General features: G+C 39.5%; 1 protein-coding gene across 1 annotated transcript in view; it reads right to left on the bottom strand.

Moving 5' to 3' along the window:
- HSD17B12 (hydroxysteroid 17-beta dehydrogenase 12) overlaps positions 1–14,857 on the bottom strand; it is a 152,888-nt gene that overhangs the window by 55,120 nt on the left and 82,911 nt on the right. Inside the window, exon 4 of the mRNA XM_008701060.2 lies at positions 853–960. Coding sequence (XP_008699282.1) covers positions 853–960 — 108 coding nt within the window. The remainder of the gene's footprint in view (positions 1–852; positions 961–14,857) is intronic.

The raw sequence follows: 14,857 nt of genomic DNA, 5'->3' as shown, positions 1-14,857 counted from the left end.
ATGCAACCTTAGGCAAGTCTCTCAGCCACGTGTTCTCAGCTGGGATGATCTCACTCCCAAAAGAACAAAAACTGGTTCAAGGGTGGGCAGTGTGAGATCTTATGCTTTGCCTGTTGAAGCACAGAGATACATATAGTACATAAATAAGACATACAGTGTACCTGTGGTGTTAAAATTTCATAAGAAGGAAGATTAGGGGAAAATAATGTCTAAAAAGCTTCCTTGGGTAAGAGGAGGGTAGTAATAAACAGAAGGATGAGAAACACTTCCCTTAGCCTTCATTTCCTCAACTGTCAAAGAGGGTCAGCATTACCCACCTTAAAGAATTATTATGCTATAACTGTATCTAAACACACACAAAAGAGGGGCACCTGGGTGGCTCAGTCAGTTAAGCAGCTGGCCCTTGATTTCGGCTCAGGTCATGATCTCAGGGTCCCAGGATCAAGCCCTGCATTGTGCTCTGAGATCTGCGGGGAGTCTGCCTGAGATTCTCTCCCTCTCCCTCTGCCCCTTTCCCAGTTAACATGTGCACACGCACGCATGCGCTCTTCCTCTATGTCTCAAATAAATTTTTAAAAATACGTACATACATACAAAAGAGAATGAGAGATGGAAAATAAAGCAGGCAGAGAAAATAACCAAAATTGTAAAAACAGTAATTAAATTTTAACTAAAAACAAAGATCCAAATGTATATAATGTCATCTAACAATTAATTGCATTAAAAAGACAATTTTCTTCTCACTACTCATTTTACCAAATGAATACCTAAGATCCAAAAAGAAAACATAGTCATAGTAAAAGTCAAATAAAAAGTGCAAGACAAATCTATAAATGTGGCAAAGATACGAACCTAAAACACCAATTTTAAGATCTGCCAAGCTTGTTTTAATTTTATCATAAATATCTTCTGATGCAAAGTCAACAGCAATGGTCCTTGTTTCCACTTTGAATTTTTCTCCTAGGAAAAAAACACACACAGAGAGAGAAGGAAAATTATAACATGGCAATTAAGATTAAAGCATTTGATGACATTACCTTTCCAAACTCTTTCCCCGTCCCAATTTGATGTGAAATTTAGACCAGAACCATGTCAAGCAATCATGAAACCATCTAAGAGGTGACACAGAGTCAACACAATAATTCTGCAATAAAAACTCCAATGTTGTTACAGAGCTGGCTGACTGTTCCTTAATCAGTTCCCCTTCTATAGATCAATAATGACTCCTTTTTTGACCCTTAGGTACAAATAATAAACATGATTCGTATCATAATGTTATATATTCTTTAAATATCACTGGTCTTGTGATTTTTAAAGAAGATTTTAATTATTTATTTATTTGACAGAGAGAGAGAGAGAGACAGCCAGCGAGATGAAGAAGATGTAGAAGAGAGAGAAAGAGAGAGAACACAAGCAGGGGGAGTGGGAAAGGAAGAAGCAGGCTCCCAGAGGAGGAGCCTGATGCGGGGCTCCATCCCATGACCCTGGGATCAGGCCCTGAGCCAAAGGCAGACGCTTAATGACTGAGCCACCCAGGCGCCCCATGGTTTTGTGATTTTAATTGCAAACTGATGCTTCATAATTTCAGACAGAAGTCTTTACATTGCAAAATGTTTTAAAGTGTGATATATAAAGTCCATCTTATTAAAACAGAAAGAAAATGAATACGACCGTCGTGGAATTTAGGGCCTTGGTTAATAGTTAACCACATTAAAAAAAGCCACACAAAATGCACAGTCACAGAGCCACAAAGTGACAGAAGACAGACCTCGGTGCTCTGTGCTCAGGAGGACTGAAGTACACACAGAGCTAAGGGAAATCACACGTTGAGAAATGGGACTCTGGGGAAACCAGACTTACTGAAGTAATGTAGAATGTGTACTTTCGCCCTCCCTCATGAGCCCATTTGAGAAGGCATGGACTGTGAGGTCCCCCAGACACGGGTACCAATTTTAATTTCATACCTACTTGCTGAATGACTTTGAGCAAGTCACATATTCTCCATGAGCCTCAGCATCCTCTCCTGAAAATGAAAGTAATGCTACCCAACCTATGATTGGAGGCTCTAGTGGTATCTGGTGGTATACAGAGGGCACTGCATAAATGTTAAGTCTCCTCTCTCCTTCACTAACCCCGCTCTCACTTTCCTTAGTGTAGTTCAGGTGGCTAAGAATGTTTACTCTTTGGAAATTGATAAAATTCAAAAGAACTAATTTAAAAATCCTGCTTCCAAAAAATAAATTTTTCTTCATTTGAAGTCGATGTTGGCGCATCACAGAATCTGCACCGTTAATCCACAGAGGACATTACTGTTCTGGATTTAAAAGTTCTGCCTACAACTGAAGAGCAGGCTCACAAGAGATCTGTTGCTTAGTCTCAGTGAAGAGTACTGACCTGAGGTAGGAATCCATGAATAAACTGGAGAGGAGACTATGTGACCTAGAAAATACCGTATCTGGTGTTGGGGCCACCTGGGTAGCTCGGTCAGTTAAGCGTCTGCCTTTGGCTCAGATCATGATCTCGGCATCCAGGGATTGAGTCCCGTATGGTATTCTCCGCTCAGAGGGGGGGGCTGCTTCTCCCCCTCCCTCAGCTGTTCCCTCTGCTCCTTCTCTCTCTCGCTCACTCTCTCAGATAAATAAATAAAATCTTAAAAAAAAAAAAAAGCCATATTTGGTGTTAAAGGCACACTTACTATTCCAGGATAAGTAGTTATTGTATGTATTCATGTAATGGAGAGCCACAGACCGAGCTGTCACTTCACAAAAGCTCATCCAACAGGTCGTATTATAAATGCTTCCCAGGATTTACCACCAGTAAATAGAGAACACTGCCCTTATTAGAGCCACAGATTCACAAGAAAAAAAGACTCAAATCAAAAGGCTGAAGGGTACCTTTTATTAAATGTAAAACTTCGTTCAGGAATGAAATGAGATAAATTTATCTATTTATTTTGAGAAAAACAAAATATGTTTCCACACAAGTGCTATATACTGACATTTAAGAAAATTCTCTCTAGTAACAAAAGCCACCTTGCAACTCCTGAATCAAATTTACTCTTTTAAATCTCACAGGATTTGGGGAATGTACTTACAATGTAGAGTCTTGTATAGATAGTCTGCTAAACATATTCAGAGACCCTTTTGGAAAGAATGTCATTTTATTTAATAAGAACCCTCCAGTAAGCTTTTCTTTGTACTCACATTAGGATAAGCAAAATGGCTTCTGATGCAAGCTTTTCAAGATAAATCCCAATTTGAACTTGTACCTGGATGACCCTGAGTCACATCCTAGTCCAGTTAGCACTGCTGTTCTACCTCGTCTCCACTGCCTCCATCGTGAGCTGCTGCTTCGGCAGTGCAGGGCTGTCTGACCGCGTCCTCCACCCCCTCACACACTTCCAGAGCTCCATCTGGCTTGCGGTAAGAGTCACAGTCTGTGGCAATGGACTAATATCGCTCTGAACTGACCTCCACCTCCCGACTCTCCCCACTGTCCCCCACTGTCCCTGGCTCTAGCCACACAGGCCCTGAGCAATTCTCTCAGAGAGAGAGAGAGAGAGAGCATGCGTGCACGTGATGGGGGTGGGGAGGAGGAGCAGAGGGAGAGGGACAAGCAGACTCCATGCTGAATGCAGAGCCAGTCACAGGGCTTGATTCCAGGACCCTGAGATCTTGACCTGAGCCTAAATCAAGAGTCTGATGCTTAACAACTGAGCCACCCAGGTGCCCCCTGAGCAGTTCTCTAAACTCAGAACGTCCCCCAAACACATTCAGGGCTTCACTAACTGTTCCCTCTGCCTGGAATGCTCCTCTGCATCCCTTGTTTCTCTTGGGTCTTTAGGCAAATGTTACCTCTTCAGGGAAGCCTTCCTTGACTACTTTTAAAAAACTGCAAGCACTCCTCCACCAGCACCCCCTATCCCCCCTCCCTGCTTTATTTCATTCCATGGCACTCAGCCACCCTCTAATACACTATGTGCCTCAATAACACGTGTGTGTTTGTTGTCCGCCTCCAACAGAATTAAGCTTTGTGAAGACAACAGCTTGGGTCTATTTTGTTCAGTTGTTCAACAATATCACAAAGGATCCAGGGTCTTTCCTCCCTCCTCTCTTATTCCCTTAGTCTGGCTCCCCTCTTGATTTCACGGGGGCCAATGCCCCTCCAAGTATCCCATACAGACGGCAACGTGCAGTGGCAGAAATGGGACATCCTTTATATTTCCCTTTTATAGAGTGAGGAAAATTTCCCCCAGAGAGTCCAGAAAACTCCCCTCACATTTCCTTTCCCAGAATTATGAGATATGCATGCTCTTGACCTGGCCCATAGATGGGCTTTGAGGATTCCATGAACTGCCCCCATTACCATCACCAAGTTGTGTGAGACAAAGACAGCAGCATGTACATAAGAATAGGACAGGACATACTTTTCTCTCTCGGTCCAGGCAGTCAGGAGAGGCAGTCAGGAGAGAATTTTAATGAGTGTTCCAAAAAGCAGAGGAGGGAGGTACTTGGCTTCCTTAGGGAACTGAGGAAATAAACCTAGGCATCTTCCCCTTTCCCATAACCAACCCTCATCTGACCCTGCAGCCAACGCAGATGAACGGATATCCTCTAATTTAAGGATGCAGTAAAGTACCTGAAACAGAAGTGGGTACCATATACCCATAATACAGTCTTCATTTCCACCTTCACCACCTCCCTAAACACAGGCTCTTCATAAGACTACCCGTTCACACTACTCAGCAATCACCAACTGCTGGGGAAGAGTAAGAACTTCATCAAAACCTTCGGACAGGTTACTTTTGAGTACTTGGATCCTTGCCCACCACAAAGGCGCAAGGGATGACAGCTATAAGTAAGTTAAAACCAATATACTGTAAGTGTAGAATAAAGATACACAAACAAGTGAATTTGGGTGTTCCAATGGAAAGACATAGCCCCTCAAATGTCCCTTCAAGGAAATTCTGGTTGCCCCAGCTTCCAGAGGATCATCAGCAGACAGCGTTCAGGTTATCAGTCCTTTCGGGGATTGCCTTGGCTTCAGAGAGCTGCCTGGACCAAGATCCATGCCTCTCCCATAACGTCCACATCCAATGACTGATCAAGGTGGGAGTATAAAGCCAGTGGACAGAATGTACCTGCTAGCTTCTGATTAAAAAATTATGGTCTATTCACTATCCTATTTTCTGTTCTTTCATAATGCCCTAGTTATAATTATTCTAGCTTTAAGACAAGTTTTAATATTTCTAGTGGTGTAATGCTCCTTCATTATTATTCTTTCAAAAGTTTATTGGTTATCCTTACTTGTTTAGTCTGTTTTCACTGGGGTTACATTAAACATTTCAATTAAATTTATGAAGGATGACAAGGTGGCATTCCCTCCCGGGTCCCCATTTACTCAATGTTTCACAGTAAAATCTTGTGGTTGTAAATTCTTAAAGAAATTAAAGAACTAAACGATGCCATTATTAGAATATTACACACCGTTATGCAAAGATACTCAACACTGTTGATTATTCCTACTGTCAAACCACTTGGTATTTGAAATTGGATAGGCTGGCATCCTGCTCCTTATAATTGTGGCCAAATACAATCATGCCCTCCTCCCTTTTTGCAGATTGAAGTGATTCTGAGATGGTCTTCGCCCACTGTTTCTCAGCCTAGTGGTGAAGACCAAGAAGCAAAAAGCTGATGAGTGGTATGAGCAGTTCAAGGCAGTCAACTCACCAGAAATGGAGACAGAAAATCAGCTCTGGCTTGCGGGGAATGAGGCTACGAAATAGCTGGGATGATACCATTATTCCCTTTTTATCTACTAGTCCACTGAAAGCTACCCAAATACAATGGTAGAATAAAAGAAAGAAGTATTATTTATAACTATAGAGCTATTTAATACTGAATATCCTCACAGCTTCAAGCCATTCCACCACTTCCAAGCATGGGTGGCCTGCTCCTGTAGTCACATGGCTGATTTTTACTCAGTGGATTGTAAATTAGTTCAAGGTCAAGTCTGGAAAGGGCAGAGAAGAAACTGTACTTATAAGTAGTCTCAAGATGCTGCTAACAACTCTCAGTATTAAAACTAACACATCTTTAGGTTCATGCCTAGAAAGGTCGTGAATATTCAGAATAGCCTTATGTTTAACATACTTCTAGGTCGGACCATCATTATTTTTCTTTTGCTCAACAAATTGACATCTCTTAAATTTAACAGTCTTTCCCTAAGAATAATTGTATAGGTCTTAGAAAGACTCCTCATTTTTCCTCTGGGTGCCTGGGAAAAGAGGGTCTGGGAATGTCAGAAGAGAGATCTAATCTCCATAGACTCATGTATTATTTATAATTTTTCCATTAATAAAACCAAAAATAATATATTAATTCTCCTTTGTCCCTACATCTGCTCCAAATAAATAATCTGTATTTACCCTAAGTTTCAGGTACTATCCATTAGGAAATTCTTATTACAGTCCTCCCTTCCCCATTCTTTCTATATTACAAATTTCATCATTTAAGATTCAAGTTATGTCACTAGTCCTGTGGACTGTCTTTTCAGGATTCCCATTTCCTCCAAGGAAAAACTACTTACTTACTCTCTCGGCTATGTTCCCAGAGACCTTCTATATAACCTTAGTAAACACCATAATATATTATGCAAACAGTCTATTTCTTAACAAACACAGATCATTCTCTGTCATCTTTGTATATCCAGCACCCAGCACAATGCCTGGCACATAGCAGAGGTCACTCAAATGTCTGCTGAGTGAGTGAATACATCGAGGTTGACACAGCCGATTTATTAAAATCATCTTCTCAGTAACTTCTTAAACTCTTCCCCACAGAAATAAAACTATGCGCTGGTAAGAGATGTCCATTATGAGGCATAACAACATAAAGTGCTTACTATTAGGCATTTTAAAGCATTAAGATAAATTGAGAAACAACTCAGTCTCTCCATTTGTCCTGCATGGGTTCGACTATCATTCTCACAGAGGCAGAAACATTTTAGAGTTGTAGGAAACCATCCAGTCTCATGAATAAAGTACTCTAGATGCTTAACTCAGGGCACAGGAGATGAAGGTTGAAGATATTTTAGTCACGGACCACTCTCCCTATCCCCAGTCCTGAAAAAGATAATTAGGGGAGAGGAGAGACTCTTGGGGAAATAGTACTATATTCAACACCTACCAATTTTAGCTTCTAAACTCTAAACTCATTAAATGCAATTTAGAACCATAAAAATGTATTGCATGTTTTTTAAAAACCCCTCTGTTTTCACATAAAATGTTTGAGTATTTAGAGATGTAAAAAACACAATGAGTCTTTTGTACTTTCTCTAATTTTAAGGGGAAAACAAAGAACAAAATGTCCCCTAACTAAATTCTCTCTACTTCCCTCCTTTCACTATTTTCCTTTTTTGACCCCAGGCCTTACCATCTCCCTCCTCCCCTACCCCTCAGGGCGAGATATCTTCCCACAGAGAAAGCCTCCCTTGTGTAGCTATGGAGAAACGGTGATTGTGCCCTAGAAGGGAATAATTCATCTGACTCCATTTTTAAAGACCCATTTAATTATAAGTATCAGAGATGCTACACAAATAATGGTCCATTTCTTTTTTTTCATTGCCCTTGAAAACACTCTTATGATCATTTTAATCTCATATGAAGAGACCCACTTTCAGTCAAATAAAAAAAAAAATCTATCATAGCATCACCAGGATTATATCCCAAACCAAGTATTTCTTTATTTTAAGCCAAAGTTATTGTATTTTATTCATTACAGGTTATTTAACAAGAACAACCAACTGAAATAAATAAAAACCATATACAATGCAAATTTGTTCTATTGATAGCATATGAGTAGGTTCCATTCTTTTGAAAGGCCTGAGTTCGACACTAGGTTCAGGTGGGCAAAGCACCTTTGAAAAAATTTTCAAATAAGGATGTTTATTTTCTACACTTAGGAAAAAAACAAAACAAAACAAAAGGCCTGCTAATGGAAACATTTGAATTTTATGTTCTGAGGTGAGAAAAATGCAAAAAATATTCCTAACATTACTAAAGATTCCAGGATGATGTCATTAATACTGTGTAATAGGAGTGTTTGTGGCCCCCCCCCCAAATTCATGTGTTGAAGCCCTACCCCCCCATGTGATGGTATCTGGAGGTGGGACCTTTGGGAGGTAACTAGGTTTAGATGAGGTCATGAGGGTGAGGTTCTCCTGATGGAATTAGTGTCCTTCTGAGAAGAGGAAGACAGAGACAGCTCTCTCCCCACATGCACACACCAAGGAAAGGCCATCTTCTCACAGTGAGAAGGCAGCCATCACAGGGGCCCTCACCAGGAACGGAATCTGCCAGGACCTTGACCTTGGACTTCCAAGCCTCCAGAACTGTGAGAAATAAATGTGTGTTCTTTAAGATACAAGTGTGGACTATGACGTTTTGTTACAGCAGCCCGAGCTGACCAAAACAGAGTTTGTTCAAAAAAGCATGGGATGCAGTTAGAGGCCCTGGACTTGGCTGCCAACTCAGCCACTTGTTGGCTGAGGGCCCTTCACTCAAGCCGTTTGACCTGCAGGAATCCCCTTACCACAAGAAATAATACCCACCCTGCAGAGTTCTTATGAGTACGTGAGAATGTATTGCGGGGAACTGTCAAGTCTTATACAAATGTTTGCAATTTGTAGATCCGCCAGCATCTACAAAGATGACCATATCACGTACAGTTTTTTTTTCCCTGAACAGCACAGGCTGCCATACATATTTCCTGTATCATTCATTCTTTCCTCTTTGCATCACCTGCATGTCTATTATTCAAACTGAAGATGCACATCCAACTCTACTTTAAGAAGTGATTTCTTTATTACTGTATTATTCATGGAATCGATGGTCATGACAAAGTATTTTTAGCAACACCTCCCATGTCCAAGTATTTCTTTGACTCTATCTGCCTGTAATTAACCTTTGAATTACTCTGTTTTATTGGTTCCAAAAGGCAAATTTTTCTCACTTTTTTGTCTCTGAAATCAGGATGCCATACAATTGATGGCATGCCAGTTTAACAGGTGATTTTTCTTTCTTAATGTTTACAAGCGGCCTCATTGTTTCATGATCACTGGTGTCTCAGATTTGATGAAAGAACCTGAGAACCCTGCTGACAGTCTAGCCTTCTCTTTAATGTCACAAAATGAACCGAGGACAGCTTCCAAACCCAAGATCCTCTGGTATTCCAGTGCTTACTCCACCAGCACCCCTAGTCGCAAAGGCAGATGTCGCATCCTAAACTAAGACCCCAAACCTCAGCATACGCTCATTCATTTATTCAGGGGCACAGGCATTTGCAACCAGAAAAGCCTCTCACTCTCAAAATTGTCAGCTACGAGGAGTGTCCATGGCTGGGTTTTTCTTTGCCACCACACACTCAGAGCCCAACGGGACCTGATTCACTATGGGAGCTCAATATATATGTTATGACTAAGCAAATTCAAGAAGTACACGTTGAACAGTGACCACTTGTCAGATTTTACCCTGAGTACAATAGCAGGTACTCTCAAATAGGTCATATTTGGGTGAAGGAGATATGTGTGAACCCAACTGTTGCTCATTTATATGAACGAAGAGTGCAAAGAGAAAGTGACTCACTCTTGCAGAGTAGGATTTTAAACAGGAGGTGACATTTGTGTTGCGTCCTTGTGTAGGAATTGGCCATGCAGAGAAGCGGGAGAAGTAGGCAGAGGCAGAAAGTGGGGGAAAGGAAAAGCATGTTCTAAAAATCCCTGTGGATGGAGTATGTAGTGCACAGGGAGGAAAGAAAATATTCTGTAGCAAGAAACTGAGAGAGGTTTTATGTGCCAAGATAACAAACAAGACTAGTGACATAATTCGTGGGGCCCAATGCAAACAGAATAAAAACGTGGGGCCCCTTGTTCAAAATTATTAAGAATTTCCAGGTGGCCACAGCAGAGCATGTGCCCTTCGAAGTGGGAAGGCAGAGGCCACACACCTATGAAGGCAGCCCTATAAGGAGGCTACTAACCTGAAAAGTGACAGGATCACACTTGTACTTTAGGAAGGAAACGACAATGGGAGAGGAGAGGACACACAGCCTGTTATAAAAAGTGGTGGGCAACAAGGAGAGAACCCAGCAGCTGCTGCTTTAGTCCCATGAGAAAGGAGGGCCCTACAGAGAGAGGCAGGTGGGCTGGGAGAGACTTCTGAGTTAGAGTCTGATTAGACATACAGCTTTAGGGAGGGAGGACACAATGGTTTTATCCATTTGGTTTAGAAATCTGGTTAATAACTATCATATCTTAGAGCTACAAGAGTCTTCATAGTTTTGCATCTGGGGCAACGTTCCTGTAATTATGTTTCAGGGTTTTTTAAAATCATAAAAAAATGTTTGCTATTTTTTAGTAAAGCGAGTTTTTTCTTGAGGTAGCTTACTTAACTCTCTTTGTTGGCTTAAAAAATGAAATTACTACCAATGAGATTTGGGCCAGAGTTGACCAATTTTACACACAGGATTACTGTGAACTAAAAACCAAGTTGGCAAGCAAAAGATATATTTCTTGTAACCCTCCATATATTCCTCCCTTCATCTTTCAAGAAGAAAGATAACTAAAATTAATTAGAAGTCAAATATCACACAGTACCTTCTAAAAATTCTGATGGAGCTACTTTTTTTTTTTTAAGCAACCACTTTTTATTTTAACCTGTCACTTTGTTCTCACAAGATTCTGTTGTGGTTTTGTGAAATCCTGCCACAGGAAAAAAAGTATTCTTTTCAAGATCTGGGTCTCTCATTTTGGTATTTAGAAAAAGGAAGCTTAACAGTTGCTTTTATTTCCTAAAAAAAAAAAAGGAACTTTTGAAAAAATTACCATAAAATTTAAAATATCAGCTATTGAAATGAATATTTACTTTATGGCAATTAACACTTTGAAGATAAATATAGTTCAACAACATTTTGCCAAGAGTAGAACCATCTTTCCTAAATAAGGAGAATTAGGAGACGGACACTAGCTATCAGACTACTACTTTTTTTTTTATTTCTAACACCTAAATTTTTAAAAATCTAACCAAAATAAAAGCCAAAAAAAAAAAAAAGCCTGATTTAGAGTCTCTTTCTCCTGTACACTTAGAACTAAGGATAAGAACTTGACGCAAATCATCCTGACTCTAAGATGCCCTGAAGAACCCAGAGGAACCATGTAAAAAAATGCATAGGGTTACAGTTAATATTCTACCAACTAAACAGGAGTAATAACTATTATAGTTATCAATTACCAAGCATCAGCTAGATGCCAAGAACTCTACTAAGTGACATTACATAATTTAATCTGCATAAGAACTTACCCGTATACTGTTGAAACCTGCAAATGATTATTCCCATTTCAGTTTTCAAAATATAAAAGACCATTATTTATTTGTTTTTTAATTGTGAAATAATCTCAAGCAAAGAAAAGTTGCAAATACTATACAAGGAACTTTCTTTCCTGAACCATGTCAGACTCAGCTGCTAACAAGATGTCATCCATCACCCATAAATACTTCAGTGCAGTGGTTCTCAAAGCGTGGTCCATGCATGACTTTGAGGGTTCCCAAGAGTCAAAAATACTCAGACTGTTCATTATCTGCATCCTTCAGTGTGTGGACACTTGCATTGATGGCACAAAAGCAATGGTGGGTAAAACCTTAACATGAATTAAAGCTTCAGCAGACACCTAACCACATTCTTCACAGACTCGCAGTAAAAAAGAAAGACAGTTTTGTTTAAGAGTGTCCCTTGAAGAAGCAGTAAAATCATTAGTTCTATTAAATCTCTACCCTTGAGGACATATCTTTTTAATATGCTGTGTGACAAAATGGGAAGCATGCATAAAGCACTTTTTCTGTGCACCTACGACGACGGGTGTCCTGAAGAGAAGCTTCTGTGAAACTGAGTCATGTGAGCTGAATTAAGCCCTGTATTCGTACTGCACCATTTTACTTGAAAGAACAACGGACAGAAAAAACATGCTTCTTCCGATTTAGCAGACATATTTTTAAAAATGAAGTGAGGCTCTCACGTTAAGAAAAACAACCAACAGTATTTATTGTCCATGAGAAAATTTGAGCTTTTAAATGAAAAATCAGACTTTTGGAAAACTTGTAGCTACCTTCATGTCCTTGAGAGAAAAGATTTTTCTGATAAGATTGGGAGTGATATTAATAACTGTGGGGTTTTTTTTGTTTTTTTGTTTTTTTGTTTTGGTGCTGTGTCAACGTGAGATCTGCACAAGTCAGGAACCAATACTGTCTGAGGACCCATGCACACAGTTACAAAATCGCAATGCACAAAAAACCTATGCAGTGCAAGGTAGACAAATGGATTTCATTGTAACTGAGTGTTAAAATCCATTGATACATTTTCAGATTCCATACCGTAACTAACTTTTAAGAAACCTCCACTTCCAGAGTTTTGATGCAGTATCAAAAAGAATATCCACAACTACCTGAAGAGGCTATTAAATCACTTCCTCTTTGCTAACTACACTACCGTGTAAAGCCAGGTTTTCTTCTACTTCAACCAAAATAACATCGCAGCAGACTAAATGCAGAAGCAGATATGCAAATGTAACTGTCTTCTACCATGCCGGATATTAAACAAATTTGCAAAAATGTAAAACGCCACTCTTGTCACTGAATTTTGTTTTGTTTCAGAACCTGTAGTTGCTCTTCCTGCTAAAAAGTTTTACATGAACATGTGATGGGTTTACTGTTATTCTTACATGAATTAAATAATTTCTTTAATTAGTCAGTTTGAATTTTTAAGATAATTAACATTCACAGCTGTATTACACATAAACCAAAGCTCTTTGGGGCCCTCAATATTTTAAGAGTTGTAAAGGGGTCCTGACTAAAAAGTTTGTGAATGTTGCTTCAGTGTGTATTTCCTATAGTCTCCAAAATCAGACAGCCATCAAAATCAGAAAATTAACATTGATGCATTACTGCCTCTAGCTCTCAGAGCCTGATCAAGTTTCACCAACTGCCGCAACAATGTCCTTTACAGAGAAAGGATCCAAATCACAATCACCCAACACCTTTAGCTGCCATGTTTTGTTTAGCCTCTTAAAATCTGGAACAGCTTTTCAGCCTTCTCTTGACCTTTATGATGTTGACACTTTGCAGATTACAGGCCAATTACTTTGTAGAGTATCCCTCAATTTAGGCGGGTGTGTGTGTTACCCCACGATTAGATTTAGGTCATGCATTCTTGGCAGGACTATCATAGAAGTGAAGTTGTTTCTCACTGCATCCTAATCAGGTGGCACACAGTTTCAACTGTCTTGCTACTGACTGAAGATAACTTTGATCTCTTGGTAAGTTAGTGTCTGCCAGGCTCCTCCCTGGCAGTTACTCCCTGTAAAGTTACTATTTTTCCCTTTGTAATCAACAAGGATTTTGGTACTCTGCAGGGAGATACTTTGAGACTATATAAAATCCCATTTTTTCTTTTCTTTATTTAAGTATAATTAACATACAGTGTTTTATTAGTTTCAGGTGTACAATATAATGACTCAACGATTCTACATATTTCTCAGTGCTCATCAAGATAAGTATACTCTTTAGAGATATTCCAGACTCATCTTCTATTCTCCCAGCCCCAGCCCTGAGCTAGCCATTTCTCCAAGGATCCCTGGATACTTTCTTAGAAAACATATCTAGAACCAAGATGTGGGTGCTGAGTTTGCTCATTGCAGTTGGGGTGTTGCTGCTACCAGGAAGGATCATAAGCCTTAAGCAATCAACGTTGGCTGCGTCACAGGCTCAACACCCGCACATACTGGAGACTGTCCCACAGGGCAGCTAGCTGCCGACCAAGAGACATGACCAGAGAGACTTTTACAGAGGAGCCAAAGATGCAATAGTAGGCCTTGGGGGGTCTCCTCCAGAGTTCAGAACACTGTAAATCACCTTACACACTAAGCACACAAATGTCTTTGATATGCACTGCGTAATAAAGACTGATAAAATACTGTAAGCTAGGCCTTAGTTTCAGAAGGGATAGCTTTGTGACCTTCACTTGGTGGATAAAAATGTAAATAAATATTTGAGTTTTCTAGGGGCAAAACAAGCTCTTGGTTACTTATTTTCATGCTAAACATATATAAGCAACTCTATACTTTGCCCAAAGCATTTCCAAAAAGTGTGCCAAACAGATATTGAAAAGTAAATCCCATCTGCCCACAGAAACAATTTTATAATTGGAATTTCTATTACTAAAATCAATCTTAGCTAAGCCTAATAATATACCATAAATACACAAACATACAATACCATTAGCCTCTATAATTTAAAATAGTAAAATCGGGCTCCCAAATACTGATTGTCTTGAGGACCCAATTTACTATGAAGTGTGTGTCTGTGTTTGTGTAAGGCCTATAATATGTAATATATAAAAATGTATATATTTGGCCTTAAAACACATTAGTTAGTCCCATTTATCTTAATATACAATAAAACTGCCTTCTTAGAATTTAGGAGAATGATTTGGACAGTATGGGCCTTTAAAAAAGAATTCAAGGAAGTATAAATTAAACTTTCTTTTATATTAACAAATTTCTCTATAGCTGACAAAGGCAGTGACATTTCCATTGCCCATACAGTTGCCTCAAAGTCTTACAGTAGAAGCTCAACGGATATTAGAATGAAGGCAAAACTTTCCTCAGAACTTAAAAACAGATGAACCAAGATTGATATTAGGCCGTAATGCTAATACACATTAGCTAGATAAAATCAATTATCAGAGGAGTCCCCGAATTTTCTAAAATTGCAGGCAAAATATTCTGTATATAAATTGAACCTTGAACA

This window comes from Ursus maritimus, unplaced genomic scaffold, assembly GCF_017311325.1.
Source record: "Ursus maritimus isolate PB19 unplaced genomic scaffold, ASM1731132v1 scaffold_23, whole genome shotgun sequence".
NCBI lineage: Eukaryota > Metazoa > Chordata > Mammalia > Carnivora > Ursidae > Ursus > Ursus maritimus.
Note: the sequence above shows the minus strand (reverse complement) of the source record. Positions and strands in the feature narration are given on the sequence as shown.